Source organism: Corvus moneduloides, chromosome 22 (genome assembly GCF_009650955.1).
Source record: "Corvus moneduloides isolate bCorMon1 chromosome 22, bCorMon1.pri, whole genome shotgun sequence".
In the NCBI taxonomy this organism is placed as follows: domain Eukaryota; kingdom Metazoa; phylum Chordata; class Aves; order Passeriformes; family Corvidae; genus Corvus; species Corvus moneduloides.
The window spans coordinates 4900322-4919196 of NC_045497.1; the positions used below are offsets into that span (position 1 = coordinate 4900322).

Sequence of the window (18875 nt, forward strand, 5' to 3'; positions counted from 1 at the left end):
CATGATAGTGCTAAAGGAAAAGAATCACTTGTGTTAAAGCTTTGTCTTCTTTTCATGTACTGCACGTAGAAATAGAGAAATACGATTTTAAAATGGAGAGATGAAAACACATGCTCTCAAGAGGAAGAGATGGATAATAGCGAGAAATTGGCCCACCATAAAAAATTACCAACCTGAACACAACTAAAACTCCCAAACAAAAATATACTCAAGCGCCCCACACATGACATCCCAAGGGTAGGAAGAATCCTTGCAGGGTAGATTTTACGCAGTAGCAGAACAGGAAGAAGAATGTTTAAGATTACAGGCCAACACAGAGCCAAAGACATTCTAAAGAAGGAAACAGGGCTTGTGCATCGCCACCTGACAGTCTACAGGCTTTACTCAGTTGCAATTAAGGTAAGATGAACAATGTGCAAGCCCCTGCTGAGAATATCTGATGTTACCTTGGCAGATCAAAAGAGCTTTACGACAATCTTCCATACTGAATCCCAGCTCCTGGAGGCGAGCCAGCTGGACCTCTGGAATGAACAGTTAACCACGCATAAATCCTTGACAGTTATCTACTTGTTTTCATTTCTAGAATCAAGATACATCTGTATGTATCTGTATGTAGAAAAAGCACATGATTCAACACTGCTTTTACATTTTTTATAATATCATCAAGACAATGCCATCATTAAACAGCTCTAACCAACAAAGGGTCTTACACCATGACGGTATCAACATCTTTTGTGTTAAGCATATAGATTAGCTTCACCTTGTAGAAACCTCCTTTAGATATAAAAAAGGGCTTCACTCCAACAGTGAAAAACATACCAAGAACAGGATCCAGCACACGTTTGGATCCATCTCTGGTTTCATGTGCCAAGGAAGCCTCATTTTCCAGTGCTGAACTGGAGGCATCAGCAGCATTCCCAGTACTTGAGGCAGCCGAGTCAGGCAGAGCTGCACTTGTCTGTTGGGGAATTGACTTTGCAATCGCCAAAAAGAGTTGAACATCATTGTAGGACAGTCTGATATCCAGTGCTTGCAACTGAATCTAAATGAAAAATTAAAATATAAGATTCACTTGCCTTTTTCTACACATTCTTCTTACATACTTTAGATATTAATGAAGCTTTTCCCAAAGAAGACAAAATTTAGGGTTAAAATCTGATCACCATGCTGTTTTAAAGATCCAATAATAAAATTATCGAAGTTGTTATAATTTACCAACAACCAACAGCATTACTTTTCAGGGAAAAGAAGTTTTACTTTGATATAATGGTAAAAAAAGTCTCTAAATATAATTCCTCTCTAATATGTCCTAACAAGTAGAAACAGAAAATACAGAAAAGTATCTTTTTCTTTCAGATATTAGTAACTATCTAACATGCCTACAAAATCAGCCTACTTCTTTCCCCCACTATTAAACTCTGTAACATATCCCAGAAATCACTCTTTCATTACCACTAAGAGCATTTTCTGCATGCTTGTTTCTTTTCCTTTTCAGGAAAAAATTACCTTATTCTCTTCTTATGCATTTGAAAGTCTTCTATTAAATCCTTGGGCATAAAAATATCTCTGCTAGTATTCTCTACTGCATATCATTTTATTCAGGCCTTTAACATTACCTCTAGAATAGGGGGAAAATCTTCACTATTGAAAGCATCCAGCAGTCCTGAACCACTTGGGTAGGAAGAATTCCCAATAAGTTCCATATGAATCTGTACTGGATCGATAATTGACAGTGCAGTCTCTTGCTCATTTCCTAACCGGCATGAAAACACCTAAAAGTTGCAAATTATTTTTAAAAAATTACGAATTGAGAGAACAGGCCTGGCAAGAACTAGCAGTATTTTGAGGTTGCAGTCAAGTCTTACAATGTTTTAACAGAAACAATATAAAACTGTTCCTAAAACTGCTGTAAAATGAGACCATTTGGTGAGAAACTAACAAACTTCAAAAAGCATCTGTGGACTATTCCTTTTGTGTCTATACATTTATAGTAAAGTATCTTCACAAACTCCTCTAATTTTAGATGTTTTACAGAAGCAAATTTATTTTTCTTACCTCAATGCCAAACAAACTGCCAGAGAAAGGACGATCTAACAACTTGGGCTTGTAAGTGAGAACAGTTGTTCCCTTCAGAATAATTGCGTTGGTATCGAAGCAGGATATGTCTTCAACAACCACAAATTCAGTTCCTTAACCAAACAAAATGACAAATAATAAACAGGGCAGTTGGCAATATCATTAAGCTACTTTCAGCATTTGCAGCAGGTTTCTTGATTTCCTTTAACAGACCTGGTTTTACACCAGCACATGGCTTTTAATGAGAAAAACTCCTGCAAAAGCACTAGAGAAGAGCATGTTTACCTGTCACATTGACCTTGACTTCCAGCTGCTTTTCTGCTGTCACAGGGAGCGAGGAACGTTTGGTAACTACTCCACTTTTCACAGTTTTGGGAACTACAGTTGTGTCACTGATGCAGGTTCGCTGCCGGGATGAATGGGGATTTTCCCGCTTTTTGGTATCTCCAGGAGTATATAAAAAGTCATGAACCAGTAACAACCAGTCAAATATCAGGAAGACACGAAGATTGTTCAGAACAACTGTGAAACTGGAGGAATCCTTAGTAGACCTTTTAAGAAGAGAGAAGCACACAAGTGAACTTTACAACCTACAGATATTTAAAATCATGCTGAATACTGTCAGTATCTAGTAAGAATTATGTGGCATTTTATAGGGATACACTTAGTTTACAGAGTGTCTGGCCTTTAAAATACACATACATACATATATATATACACACACACATATATATATTTAAACGGATTGAAATTCAACAATTTGCTGTACCCACAGAAACCCAACACATCTTAACCGCACAAATTCTAAGCCATAATGGTACAGGAGATGAACTGAAAAACTACGTAACAGGAAATTTATAAAAGCTCCTTTAACACACTTACATTATCAATATTAATTTGCAAAATTTCAAATTTTGAAACTTTTTATTATCATTTTATGTCTGCTGGGTATCAAACCTAACATTCTGTGTGTGAAACTCAGACCAGCTCCAAGGTAAGAGGTACAGCATGAATTTCCTCTCACACCCTGACAGCATTTTGCAGCACAGGAAGCTGCTCTGTCATTCAGAAAAAATGTCAGCCTGCCTGAGCTCCCAGCATCCCATCCTGAAGGTCTGGCTAGGAGGGATAAAGTGTTTGGCTTCATGATCTGGAATACCAGTTACATTTGATCATGCTAACTGGAAAATCATCTAAGTACTTAAATATCATGAAGCAATTTTCAATCCAGCACACTGTGAACTATAAAATCTCCAAAGAACTGTGGTGCCTTAGCGGGGAGCAGCCTCTGCCTGAGCTGCTTCCAACAGCAAAAGCCTATAACCCTCCCTGGCTCTCCAGGATATTTCAAGAGGCACCAGCCAGTACAACACTATCACTGAGTTCTGCCAACCCTTACATCTACTGCCAAGGATGCTCTCACCACTAAAAACAGACCACATGCTGCTGTGGCTGAAATTTAAAAGCACAACGCTTGGGAAGAAGATTTCTGAAACTCTCACTCACAAACCAGATTAGGCTGTACCTTGAAAACTCACTAACTGTGTCTAATCTAGGCACCTACTGACTCAACAGTTCTGTGAAAACCATCTGGGTTTTTTTAGGGTTTATTTTTTAGTAAATCCCATTTTAGTTATATTCAAATTGAAATGTTGGTTTCTTTCTGAACACATTTTTTTAGGTACCTAAAACCGCAATGCAGCATCCAAATCTTAAAAAAAATTTCTCTCAGTTGCCAAGTTTCTTTGGTTGGTTTTTATGAACAAATATCTTCAAAATTCTCTACTGGACTAAAACAATCCACGGTTTTTTTCTACATTATTCCTGCAACTGTTTCAGAGGGCATCATAATTATATGAGAGTGAGAAAGCTGAGCTTGGTCAGCAAATCTGATCAGAAGTGAAAGTAAGATCTCTAGTCATCTCAGTTCACCCTCTTTTTTGTTAGTTAACATTCCTCAGAAAAACACCATGCTGAGAAGGTAAATACTGACATTATTCTTTATATTCCCAATTTCAACACTAAGTTAGATCAAAACAGATAAGAAAAAACAAACATGGTAGGATAGAACACAGAAGAGAATACAGAGATTGTTTTTGAAAGAGGTGCCACTTCTGTCTGTATTTGATGCTCTCAGAAAACCACATGTGACACCTGCTGGGAAACAGCTTTTGTGCAACTTACAGTAAAAATTCTACAAACTGGTTTTATGCACACATGTGATAGGCCAGACTTATCAAGCTTTAAGCGCTAGTGATTTTAATAGTATTTCAAACCTTCATCTGATCCATTACACATTCAAACCTAAATTTTACTGCAACAACTGAAAAGAAAAAAATCCAACAACTTCCAGAGAATGAGTAACTGCAGATTTCAATCTATCACGTACCACTGATCACCCCAAAAAAGTCATCAGATTGAAATACAAAGCCAGCAAGTTTATTTACAATAATAACAGGTGTATTAAAACCAGGACAGTCCTGATTATGTCATTATTAAAAACAAACAAATCCCAGAATTACCAACCTGAAATGCAATTCAATCTGGATTGCTCCCGGGCTACTGGTGTTCTTTGATGACTGAAAGATGCAACTGAAGACATTTGGGGGGCATGTAGCATATTTCTGTCCAGCATAACGAGTGTCAAAGGCCATCATGGAATGAGAGACCAGATTTACGGACTTTGTTCCATTTGAAGAGCTTTCAAAAAGCAACTTGGATTTCTTAAAATCAAACCTGGGAGAATAAGAAGCAAAACAACACACTGAAGAGACTTACAGTTTATTTATTCCTTGGAGTAATTTATTTTACAAGTACAGCACACTGCTGAAATCTTTCATTTAGGTATTTTCTAAAACAACTACAATCATATCCCATGTCACAGGGATAGAAAATAGGTCTATACTACATGTAATAATATCTTCCACTGATGAAAACCCTTCTGGATTAAAAACACCCCAACAAGCCAACACAGCAGAAATCTGCTTTTTTAAACCCTCCCTCATATCACTTTCTTAATTAAAATACTGTTTCTCTTGGGCAAGTCAACTGATCACTGGATTGTTATTTCAAGGACAACTGGAAAGACAGACGGTATCGTTTGAACAGTGTTATTCCCTTTCATCTTTCAGAGCAGCTCAAACTCTCAGTTTGGACTCTAATTAAGAAATTCCATTTCACTGCATTATTAAACTGTAATTCCACATATTATTTCAATTCTTGTCCTGTATCTCTCAATATAAGCACAGTATTTAGGATAAGGTATTCAGTAAGAGAAGAACATTCATACCTGGCTAAAGAGCTGCATCCATCTTTCCCCTTTGGATCCATCAGTTCCAGGCTCACATTAACCATGTCAATGAGGAATGACATGGAAGTATACACTTCTCCGCTCAAAACTGTCTGAAAATGGAAAACACCAACATTCTTTTTCAGAGCATCTGTTTAACTTTCATCTCTGAATTAAACTGTATTTCAGAAAAATGCAAACAGTTTTTGTGTGGTGTCCTTCTTTTCCAAAGAGTTTCATTAACCATTACTGGGGAAATGTAACATTTCACAACAGTGTGGCCTTTACCTTGAAAATAAAATGACCATTAATCCATTTTCACACTACTGGTCTAGAGCTTCTTTGTACTTAAAATATTGCTGTCATCAGCAAAATCAGCAAACCCCCCCCAGACATTTCAAGAGAATTTCAGCTGCACATAGATCCTTACAAGAATTCTTGGATCCTGCAAGTCATAGGGACGCATGAATTCCTCGATGGGCTCCCCAAGGTTGTTCTCCAGCAGCCCACGGATCAGTTTGTACTTGTTCAGATCCAGAGAGCAGTGCACTGAGGACAGGCTGCCGTGGATTGAAATGTCTGCGACGGCGTGACTCAGCTCCCTGCAACAAAGGGGAAACCTCAGCATTTCCAGGAGCTCCAACACAGCAGGGCAAAACCTTTAGGATACAACAAAAGGCATTTAAAACACTGCTGTAGGTGACAGCATAAGGCAACCCTGTTTAAACTCACTTGTCCAAGTTTCTCTCTACTTTTAACTTCAGTCTGAAGGGTTCTGTGAGCAGGCTCCCTCCTGTCTGCCTCACCAAGTAGGATGGAAAGCTCAAATCCACACTGGTATCTTCCATAGCCTTGGAATACTCTCTCTCGTATCTTTCGGCAGCAAAGATATCCATGTCCTGCAGATCAACCACAATGCAGTCTAAGAGGCAGATGTGATCCTCTGCAAGTGCACAGGAGATAACACATTAAGGAAGAAAAATAGAATCTGTACAAAACTAATGCAACTTACTTTTAAAATGAAATTTAATTTAGTCTCAATTTTATTCAATTTTTAATTTTCTTTTATTCATATTTATCAATATCTGTAACTACCAGATACCAAGCTCATTTGCAGGTAAATGTAAATTCTTTATTAGGAGTCCAAGTACACTCCTTGTATATCTGCAATATGCATCTCAAAACACATCCAATTTGCAGGACTGCTCTTCCAGAAACTGAACTACAACTCCCTAAGCCTTTACGCTGCAAAAATCAGCCTTAAAGCTCAGAAATAATTTCTTCTCCAGCCTGCAATCTTCAGACCCAGAAGTCATTTCTTCTCCAATCTACAATCTTCAGACCCAGAGCCTAATACTTTTTCAGTGTCACGTAAGATATAAGCAATATGTCACTGTACTATTTCACAGGACAAAAGAAGCACCATGGAAGCACCACTGCTCTCACATACCTGGGCTCTCAGGGTTTGGGACAACAGGCAGCTTTGACGGCTGCCCTTGCTGCTTACTCGATGTGCTCACTGTAGGTTCATTCTTCAGCCTAGAAATGTTTGTTCCTGATGATTTTTTCATGACTAATCCTTCCATTGCTACTTTGGACTCATCAGCACTTGTCTTCTTCATGCTATGTTTTGGGGTTCCCAAAGGAGAGGAAAACTGAACTGAATCCTGCTAATGAGAGAAATTTTGTAATTAACATTAGATTTTTAATTTCAATTGTAAGGAACCAATGCACCAAGGTTCAAGCTGCAACAAATTTCTGTCAAAATTAAGTATGTTACTGGAATGCCAGTATCTTCTGCTGTAGAAAGATGGCCAAACTTTTCTCCTATAGCCTTAACAGCAGATGAGAACATTTTCTTTGTAAAAAAGTTCACTTCAGCAACCTTCCCCAAAAAGCTGTGGAATCTTTTCAGTGAGAAACTAATTCAAAAGCAGAGGGTTTTGCATAAAACACAAACACTGTCATGTAAATGAAATTCATATCAAAATGGAGGGGTAAAACTGTCAAGATATTAAACATTTCTGCAGAATAAAGACTACTAAATATTTAAAGCTGTTTTTCAGGTGATGAAAATAACATATGCCATTATTTTTGCAAGATCATGTCAGCAACTTCATATCTTATTAGAGTATGTGAACTAACACTTCCAAACATGCACATTTTATGCACTTCAAATACTTCAGTTGTCACACCAAAATGTGTCCCAAAATTCTCCTGCAGTTTAAGGTTGGATAAATCCCTACACTTAGTGGTAAATTCCTCACAGGTGAAAAAAGAAAAGCTCATTTATATTGATGTAAAACATTTTAGACATCTCCCCACCACCACATATCCAGTGGAAATCCATGAGCTGTCTTGCATCAAAAACCTACAACTCTCCCTAGGAAAAGAGTCACATAAACATTAAGAATTTCTTTTCCCAAAAATCCTGCGTGACCAATTTGATAGCCTTCTGTGATGGAGTGGCCCCAACCACCCTGTGATATGTCTGGTGGAAGAGATCTACATACCACCTGTATACTCCAAAGTTCATTTTGGGATTCATCTGTCCTGATTTCAGTTAATTAACCTCATGCCCCACATGCAGGCAGCAATCATCTTTAGTGATTTACTCACCCCTTACTCCAATATTGCTCACTTTGCCCCTGGCTCCTGTATTGTTACTATCATTTCCCACCTTCCTTCTGTATCCAGCTTCTGATGTCACATCAATCCCTACCATAAACTTCCCTTTCTGGTTTTAATTGTTAATATTTTCTTGCCTTACATGGTTTTTAAATATTAGAAAAAAATTGGAAAAATTAATTGCAATCATAATCAAGGATTTCAAGAAAAAAAAATTGATGACATTAACTTCATACTGTAAAGACAAGACTGAAAAGTACATGCAAAGGAAAATCATCACATCATCTATAAATCTATAAATATGTGCAATTAAATCCAAATTAGCAGCTCCTCAGACATGCATAAAGAGCACACCACAAAAAATTTACATCCAGTTCTAATAGAATGCAGCAAAATCTTTAGAATGGGAACATAATTTTTAATAAATGAAGTAATGTTTTAAAGTGCTAAATTCCAGAAGAATATTTTCTCTTTTTTAGAATGAATGAGGAGCACCTGAACACTGCTATAAAGATGTGAAATACCTCAAATAAAACAGGATCCTTGTATGCATTGCCTTGTAAAATCCGATCCTCAAAAATAAACATAGGACAGAGGAAAAATGAAAACAAAAGCAACAAAAAAAAAGCCAAACCCCACCTAATCCCATTTCAAACACCTACATTTCTACAGTGCTACAAAACACAGTATTTTTAGGCTGAAATAAAATTATTGTGCATACTTTCTTTAATTTATAACATCAATTTAGGAGTCTACTGCTTACGAACCTTTACTTACATCAACACACTACAGCACAGGAAACAACTCAACATCACAGTCCACTAGTTCCTTACAGCAAAAACACAGGTAGGTACAAGTCAGATCAAGGCAACAGACACACCACAAAACCACTGCAGCAATTTAGTCCATCTAATTTCTAATTCCTTCAAAATGGAATTAGGGGGTTCCCAGACAACTCCTTACTTTGCTGAATAGGTTAGATATAGAAAGCCATCCAAGATGGATCTTCCTTAGCTCAAATTTTGTGGCTGCATCTCTCAAGAGCAGCACCAGCTACTCCTGTCCTGTGCCTTGCCACGTGTGCAAACACTGGAAACCTTTCCCAAGGTTTCACCTCATCGAAGCAACTACACACACTCAGTTTCACCAAGAGCACAAAAATAAAATAAACCCAATTCTATTCTCCAGTGCATTTGAACAAGTCTCAGCCAACACAGACCCCTGTTTTCTGCCACTCACACTGTGGATATAGTGAGTGGTAAAGAGCTGGAGTTACCAAACAGGGTGAGCTGAAAGCCCATCCTGGTCCCAACATTCAGGTGTGTACCCAGCTGGGTCCTGCTTCCTCACCAGAGCAGCTGGAGCAAGTTCAGCCTCCTTTCTTCCCTCCATTCTCTCAAAACACTCAGTTCAGTCTCCCCTCTGCCCCAATGCCTCAGACAATAAGCCCAAGGCAGGAAGGGCAGCACAGCACAATCAACAGCAAGGCAAATCCGTAAGATCTGCCAGCATGCTGCCACAGACTCTCATTACCAGAAATATAAAGTCAATATATAAAGTAAAATGCAAGAATCATTTACAATTTTGATTTAGAAATAAAATGCATAAAAACTAGCAAAACTACAAACTGCTAAATTAAGAAGTAATGTTCCTACCTTGTTCTTTAATGAAAAGGTACCCGACACTCCTGCAAACAGGAATCTGTTCTTCACTTTCAGTTTTCCCAGATTAGCTACAATAAGACTGTTAGACTTGGAGCTCTCAGGTATAAGCAGAACAGGAGCCCCAGCTTCAATATCAAGAAGAACTCGGGAAGCTCGCTGGGCTTTATCTCTCACCTGGGAAGAGCAAAAATACATTTTAAAAAGTAATTACAAAAATTGCAGAAAGCAGGTGATTATTTCCCACTGATGAGTACTGAACTCAGGATCATGACCCCTTGATTTACAAAATTAAGATAAGGTAAGAGTTTATACCAAACAAAAACAACAACAAAGCAACCAAAAAAACCCCCTCAAACTCTTGTTTTAGGCAGAGAATAAAGGCTCATTAAAAAAGTATTATGATGCAAACAGGAAAAACCTGTGCAACAGGTGCAGCCCTCAGGAGTAACACATCCTTTCACCCCTGAACTAAGAGGTAGAACAGACACTACCCAACTCACTATATAACAAATTACTTAAGAAAAATTATTTACAAAAAGCAAAACCCCATCATTTAGAACAGATGTTTCAAAATCAGATTCAAACTTCCCACCTAGTGCACAATGAAGCATTTTAATATCCAAATATTCACTGTCTTTCCTTCAACTATGAGACGCTTCTATTAAATGAAGACTATTGACTACATTAATTACTCCCACATTAGGTCATGTGGTCTATGGCTGTCCTGACTATTGAAACATTCTATCATGCCCTATATACTCTATTATGTAGAGTATTGATATACTCTGTCTTGATATACTCTATCATGCTCTATATTCTCTATATTGATATATTCAATCTTGCTCTATAATCTCTATATTGATACACTCTACCATGCAGCAGTTCTGATTTTCTCAGCCTACCAGCCATCAAACTAATCAGAGACATACACCTGAGTGGAACAGAACTTCTCACTTGGCTCTCCTAAGTCAGGTATTATTATATCTGGTGGACAGTGGAGAATAAGACAAGATAACGCCTTGACCCTTTTTGTCCAGCACATCCTGCAGAATCCAGGTGCCAAAGTTTTAATTAATGTGCAAATTTGGTATTCTGCACTTTCAAACAGCAGCAGAATGGTCCTAACTAAGGTCTCCTGACTACAAGATGAGCCTGAGAAATCTCTACCAACACCAAAACTCTAAAACCTCCCACCATTTCAACTCATTTGAGATGATGCATTAACGTAAAGTATATATTGCATTTCAACTGGAAAAAACAGGCTGGGAAAGAATAGAAAAAAGGCCCAGACATACTGTTTGTCCCTCAATTGCTGCTCTCTGCCGCCCCAAGACATCTTGGAGCTGAGTAAAATGCTGGATGAAAGACACCACCTCGGCCTGGAAGCGCTGGGTGTGCACATACTGGACAGAGGCCATACGCAGGGTCACACAGATGTCACACTCTCTCTGCAGCAGTGGATCTGGCCTCCCGTATCTGTGAGAAGGGTTCAAAGTCAAAATTTACCAATCTTCAATACATTTTACAAGCAGCACTAGACATTTTGCTGCATTCAAAATAGCAATATAGAGGATTTAACTAATATTCACAGCATGTCATTAACACTATTGCAGTTGCAGACATGAAAACTCAGGTTTGTATTAATTACTTCTAAATTTTGTACGTTTAAGTGCTGCTGAGTTTTAATTAAGCAAACAGGAAAATTCTACATTTGGAATGTACCTTTAATCTTTGCATACCAGTTAGACCTTTGGTGATTTTATATCAGAACCGTGGCTTTTAAGGTAAGTACTCTACTGCAGGATAATGTGTACATTCAATTCTGAATCAGCATGCTGTCATATTTGAAATTAATTCCGTAACACTACTTGGATAATTTCTAATCTGATTAATTGGAGAACCAGGAAACATCACAGGATAAGAACTATTGCTTTAAACAAAACAAAGAAATTCAAGTTTACAGTATGACAAAAGCAAACCCCTAATTCCAAAATTAAGGAGCAATGGAAAATCTATTTCATCAGGTGAATACCTCTTCCAACTTTTAAAAAACAACTGTTTTAGCTAGGAACAAACTATCATGTAAATACTTTCAAGAACAGCTTTAAAGGGAAATAAAAAACTACTTTTCCATTTTTTTTGTACATTGCAGGACAAAGGTAAGTTAAAAATCTCAAGTTTATGACTGAAAATATTTTAAGTCCCACTTAAGTCCCAAGAGGCCAAAGCAGAATCATGCAGCCCTGACAGTTGTAGGCTTGGGTTTTGTGGGTTTGTTTGACTTTTTTTTTGGTTTTTTTGCGGGGAGTGTGTTGGAAGTTAATGGAGTACCAAGCTAATATTGAGTAACAAGAAGTTTAAATTCATACTTAAAGATTTGGAAAATGAGTGCTTCTTCACCACTTGTAGTGAAACGTTCTCTGTAAAATTCTCCATGAGCTGTAAGATCACTTAAGGACAGACTTCCAATACTTCCCTGCAAGGCTAAATCTCCCTCTGAAAAACAAAGGGCAGACAATCGGGATCCACAAACACAGATCAGTTACTAAACCCCAAAAGCTTCTATTAGTGGGATAGCATCCTTACAAGTAATTAAGTACATCAATTCAATTAAACATTAAACTTTGTGTTCAAAGAAAATCACGTCCTTCTGCTACAAAGGTTGTATTAACCCACACATTACTCTAGGCTTTACACACATCACGTGATCACACCACTTTGATTTGTGAAACTTAGATGCAACTCCTTTTTTTCCTCTAAAACAGTAATAAAAACTAATGTTCTGCTCTGTGAAAGTGAAGCATTAAAATCACAGCCAATCTCAGCTACAACGATGAAAGGTGACAACTGGGAGGGATGCCAGGATTTAAAACAAACCCTGAAAAAGCAGAGGAAGAAGCAGTGGGAGGAGAATGTGCATTTTGCCCAAGAAAAACACACAAAAACCCAATGAGGACCAAAATAAAAACATTTAAAATCGTAATTCCAGTGCACACCTCATCTTACTTTAAGCTGCAAACAAACCGGACCCTTCAATCTACTCACCAATCACTTCCAAGTGAGCTGCAAGTTTTGCCACACTGGCTTTAGCAAGCTCACTGGTTGCCTTATTCAGGACTAAGGATAAAGAATGGACCTGGTCAAACAAAACAGGAACAAATTGGTATGAAACAACATGACTTCAGAGCTTGAACATCTTGTTTAGCTTTTTTTCAAGACAATTGCACTGTAACACATGAATGGCACACAACAATTATCTGATCAGGAGACACTGAAGGAGAGCAACATTTTTACTGCCTTGTTTGCACATTAATGGGTCTCCCAAGCTATTCAGAATTATCAGGCCAAGAAGAAATCCCAGCACTGTTACCTTCATGTTCTTCTCTTTCAAGATTTGTCACATGTAAATTAAGACTGCAGGGCCTCTGGGCAAAGACTATATTATATACACATACATAATGTGTTTTTCAAAAAATATGTTTATACATACAGATGTATAAACATATATGGATATATATTTATAAAATATAGAATTTTTCTGCATAAATAAATTCCATAGTACCTAGAACAGCACAGTGCCAATTGCAGCATGTTAGGTCTTTAATACTGAAGCAACCTTTTCATTCAAGAGAGGGACACAGAACAAGGGAGCCAAGCACTTTGCAAATGTTCTGCTTTTCAGTAACTCCTTCTATAACTCCTTTTTTGTTTCTTTTAACTACATACACCCATTTTAAATCTGTTTCTGCATTTATGTATACTCCCCACTAGAATATAAGACACTTGATGTAAATGTCACCTTAAGTTTCTATAAACCAGAAGTTTTATGACAGACAATCCCATTACTGTTTTGCATCTCAAGTATACCTTTAGATCCAGTTTAGTGTTTACAGGCTCTTGGGCTTGAGAAGCTGACAAGGAATTTATTTCTGATTTGATTGTCTGCTGAGTATCTTCAGGCTGTGGCTTCATAGCATGGTTATCAGCAGTGGATCCAATCCCAAAGAAATCCAGTATCACTACCCAAGTTTGCAAAGTTATTAACACATCTAGACAATTAAAATCAACATCTACACTACGATTAATTTTGTTATAGCGAGAAGAAAATTCAGGATGTTTCCTATCCACTAGAAATATATTGATATGAACTAATGAATCATCAAAGTTACTTTTTCCACAGGGCAACTTGGATCTGTCTGCTGATGGAGAAGGAGGTGGAGTCAGAGGATACTCAGAATCAGCATCTTCTTTTTGCTTCTTACGGGAGGCACAAACTGGTCTTTGGTACAGCTGAAAGACATTAGGTGCTTCTTCCATATGGGAAGGGAGGGACCGTGGCATATCTGGATATTCTGCATTGGATACTGAGGGACAGGACTGTGAAAGATATTCCTTATGTGCTAAATTGGACGGTTTGGGTGCTCCACGGGACACCATGAGGTTCTTATACTTTGAGTCTGGTTTCTTTTCCAGGAGATCTTCCATCAGCAGGGAACGTAAGGCAATCTGAATGGACAAGGTCTGAGGGTGATCTTTGGCAAACTCAACATCAAAATCCTGAAACTTAAGGCTCACGAGACCTTGTGCCCCAAGTGTGAGATCACCACTTAACTGAACCTGGAGCTCTGAGATGTGAAAGTTTGCTTGAATCTGAGTAAAAGATTTTGTTTCCCTGATAGCTAAGGGCTTGTTTGGAACAGAATTAAAACTAGAGTGGCTGAATAAACCATTTTCCTTCCGTTCACTCAAGAATTCTGTGGCTGTACTATGAAGTGATGCTGAAGGAGAACTAAGACCAGCTGGAGATGTAGAAGTGGTTGAAAACTTGTTCAAGTCTTCACTGTAAATTAAATTATCCAGAGTCTGAAGGACTTGTTCATACACATGTTTTGCTAACACCACCTACAACATAGAGAAAAGAAACAATCCTCACATTGGAGCTCTATATATTAATAGAATTAATACATATATGTTAAAATTCGTAAGTGGTATGCCAGCCCACAAAAATTTTAAGTTCATCCAAGAAAAAAACAATCCAAAACAAGATATAATGCAAAACTGAAGCAAAACAGTTCTTCTGTATTAGCTCTGCAAGATGACACCACCTAGAAACACATGGGATGGGATCCTAGAATAGGATACCTTGTATCCCTGGGCAAAAACCATCCACACAGAGTTAGTTAAAAATAATTCACCCCGTGAGCTTACACAGTAATGTATGAAACAAACATTCCACTTAGCCATCATTGCTTGTCTCCTTAGCATTAGAAGTTTCAGTTTCCTCTATTTAAAACCTCTGCTCCTGCACAGATTTTTTTCAAGGTAATGGCATTTTAATGCTTAGTTTCAACTAGAACTGCAAATAAACTTACTTGGACAGTGACACATTTACTTTTCCTTCTGTGTTCAAGATAAGCAAAAGTTATACTAATTCATTAAGACGTCTAAAATGCCCCCAAACAAGGTTAAATATTGGTCATTATTATCATGACTTAAGACTGTCTCTTTTAATCACGTATATAAGGATCAGATTTCTAAACTATCAACATGTTAAACCTGAAGATACTGGCCTGAAAAATACTTATCTTCTATGCAGGGAAATACTTTTATATTGATAGTGGAAATACTACACTTCTGTACCTGAAGAGGGTTCACAAATTTCCCTTCAATCTTCATGATGCTTGATATTCCAAACTCTTCATTACACAGAGGGAAAGTTAAATCCAAATCTTTCTCTAGTGGTATCTTTTCCAATTTAAACTGGATGGTGGTATTATTCAGAATGTGGAAAGCTTTAAGAGAAAGTGAAATTAAAACAACATTAGAATAAGTGAACTGATTATCCCATAAATACTGTATGGAGGAAGTAACACAGTAGCTATTGAACTTGCTCAGAATGTGAGCAATGCTGGACTAAGGTTGTGTGGTTATGTTTTGCTCAATTTCTGCATAAAAGGCACCATTCAGTTTTTGCTTAGGAGACCAAAAAAAGATATAAATACAATAACTAGCCCATTGTCATTAAAACTGACCAATGTATTTTAGTAGGATGGGTGAAGCAGAATATAAATTAGACCTATGGTCAATACACATTTTTGACACATATACTACTCACATTATAATAATTAAGACTCCTCTGATTCACATACCATGGCCTTTATGTAATGATTCAAAGAAGTCATGACGAGTAAAATGAGTTTCTTCCTGGCTGGTAATGCTGGCAGGACCTGAGGAAGAATGTGGTCCATGGGGTATCTCACTTGCAGGCTCCTTCTTGTTTGTAAATTGACTACTATTTAATGAATACATCTTAATATCTTTAATTTCAACTTGCAGCCTATCACTTGTAGACTCATCTTCTCCTGGTACAAAATTCTGAATAGATATTTGTCCTAGATGACCTACAAGCAATTCAGAGCTACCAGGCTTTCGAGGTATGGAGACAATTGGCGATTCAATGTTTACATTTAATATAAGCTTGATAGTATCAGTTTTGAGGGGCTGTGATCCAAATGCATTGCCTTCATTATCTTCTGCACTGGCAACATCTCTTGATCGCGGTATGGTATCAAACAAAGAAACCATTTCACTGTATTCAGCAGTTTTAGTTGCCAAGACTGTAGTAACTTTTGAAGCTGCACTTTTCAACATGCTGCGGAAATTCTCTTCCAGCTCATCCATGGACAAAGTCAGTTCTTTCAAAAATTTGGCTGAGTGGTTGTAGTGCAAGGAAGCCATTTTGAGGTTGAGAAAACACTCTTCTTTTGACTTTTCTGTGAAAGTGAAACTTAAAGCATCTGGAAGGCTATTTCCATCATCAAGCCTAAAAAATAAAGATTCAAAGAAATTTACATCGCCAATGAGATTTTCACACCTCCCTGTGTTCCCTATGCTCACCACGTACTGGTTCTTTACATTGTCTTGGGTCAGATCCATAAGGTGAAGGCATCCAAGAGAGCCATTCACATCCAGTTTACTACACATGGAGACATTGACTTTGGTGCCACCAATACTGGCTGTTGCAATTTTTCTGCCATATTTTTCTCCATTTGCCATGCCAACTGTCCTGAGGAGAAGAACATTTAACCAGTGAATATCAACCGCTACCTCTGTGTTCTGTGCGTAAGTAGACTGGAATGTTTCCTGTTCCCTCCAACCTCTCTCCAAGTCAGCTATTAAAGGCTGAGGACTAGAATCTTCTTTCTCCTTGGGGAAAGACTTCTGGAGGAACCCAATCAGTTCAACAATAGTCTCTGGGTTAAGAATGATATCCAGGTTGTTCACTTGTACAGAGATCACCTGCAGACTGCTATCCAAGTTCATCGATGGGCATTCTGCACTCACAAACTGATACTCCAACTTTATCAAGGACTCTTGATCTTTTCCATTGTTACCAAGTGAGGTGCTGGAGGCTGTAGTGCATCTCTCTGCCAAACCAGCTACATCAATGGGACGTGCATCTTGTGATCCAGAAACTGGGGATTGAGCCCTGCTGTCTCGAAGGCTTCCTGTTGGCACATCAAAGCTCAGGTTCTTATGAGAAGCCATCAAAAGATCAAAATCTGTTCCATATGTTTGCATAGTATCAACCAGTAACAGGCCATGGACAGTCAGGGACACCTCTGCATCATAAGGCCTTTTCACAAAATGGGCATTGGTGCCAAAAACTTTGAGCACAGAGATGTATCGCCCGTTACTCTCAACACCCAGCTGCATACAGTTTACTTTGAACTCAGCCAAAAGCAGCTGGGATTCAACAAGAACTTCCCGGGTGTGTTGTTCCAGCATGACAACACTCTGTGTTAGATTCATTACAGAATCATGCAAACTGCCAAACTGGTCTACCTCTGCAAAAATCTTGTCTTTCCCTAAATGTAGGGCATCTGAAGACTTAGCTTCAGATGTACTCAGCAGTGTCAAACAGTTCTTCAGAGCCAGGATTTTGTCTTCATTGATGTGAATTTTCAAGTCTGGCAAATTGCCAGACAAGACGGCTCCTGGGTATTTTGGGTCAGATGTGTATATCAGTCTGCGCTCCAGCTGCAGGTGAACATTGAATTTTTCTACCACATGAGTTGGACCCACATCACTATCCTGCACATGCTTCCAGTTGTCTTTCATTCGGCCCACCATGATCTGAAGGTCCATAAAAGAAAGTGTGTATCTCTCATACATTTTTTTACTCATTAAGTGTGCCTGTAGTTGCTCTTCACTTATTTCTACTCCAGTAAATTCAGACACTTTGGTGCCACTATTGGTGTTGGATTCTGGTGGTGGAGTATTGGGAGGAGTTGCAAGAGGTGTTTTATATTCCTCATCACTCAACTCATTGACTTCTGAAGAAATGGCACCTGCACTCCTCTTAGAGTCTTCTGCGGATTAAAAAAACAGTAAACAAACAAACAAACCAACGTATTCTCCTCCCTCCTGAGATGTTTTCTATCATTATCTGATCATCCTGTATGAAGTCCTATTTTTTTTAACACAGAGCATATCTGGTACTGTCCTTGCCTCCTTCCACTGTCACTTCTTTTTTCCTCAACAAGAAACCTACTATACTTCTACATTCACAGAAGTGTCAGTCACAATGCAGTATAGAAGCTATTCAAAGACACTATTGTCTCATTTTTAACCCACTTACTACAAGATTTACTCTTAACCAAGTCAAAAAAAGAACTCTGCCCACACAATTCTTACGATCCTCGAAACCAAATGAAAGGTAAGAGCTACTTAACTATTTTTATCATCAGAAAGTTTTGTCCAACTGGCTTTATTGCCTGATATTAACTTTCATTTTATTATCTTAAGAAAAGGATTATTTTCTACTTTACAAAGCAGGAACACCCCTCAAAAACTTCCTTGTACTTTTTTACCCGTTTTTTTTAAGCTCTGACTTTCTGAAAGAAGATATTAAAAAAAGGAAAGCTGCAATAATTCTAGATCATACCTTGAGAATTTGTGAGTAATATTCTTCCCAGATCTACAACAACTAACACAGGATCCACAAATTTGAAATCATCAAGAAAGATCACCTGAGGGGCAAAGATATCAAGGCACACAGTCCAGCTATTGCTGTTTTCCTGAAAGTTAAGAAGAAAGATATAATAGCCCATAAGAAAACAAATTTAAAAAGCCATGTGAAACATCTAATTAGCCACTTTTTCTTGTGATGAGCTGACTGTCACGAACTCCAGCCACACTCAGGTTTGGTACCTTGT

At 38.0% G+C, this 18875-nt stretch overlaps 1 protein-coding gene across 1 annotated transcript in view; it reads right to left on the reverse strand.

Annotated features, from left to right (window-relative positions):
- Positions 1–18875, reverse strand: part of VPS13D (vacuolar protein sorting 13 homolog D) — a 97059-nt gene that overhangs the window by 64776 nt on the left and 13408 nt on the right. The window contains 18 exon segments of the mRNA XM_032131807.1: positions 447–521; positions 820–1042; positions 1617–1772; positions 2056–2189; positions 2362–2627; positions 4603–4812; positions 5366–5478; positions 5796–5967; positions 6098–6308; positions 6816–7032; positions 9649–9831; positions 10953–11133; positions 12027–12153; positions 12703–12793; positions 13525–14559; positions 15298–15449; positions 15807–18029; positions 18605–18737. Coding sequence (XP_031987698.1) covers positions 447–521; positions 820–1042; positions 1617–1772; positions 2056–2189; positions 2362–2627; positions 4603–4812; positions 5366–5478; positions 5796–5967; positions 6098–6308; positions 6816–7032; positions 9649–9831; positions 10953–11133; positions 12027–12153; positions 12703–12793; positions 13525–14559; positions 15298–15449; positions 15807–18029; positions 18605–18737 — 5902 coding nt within the window.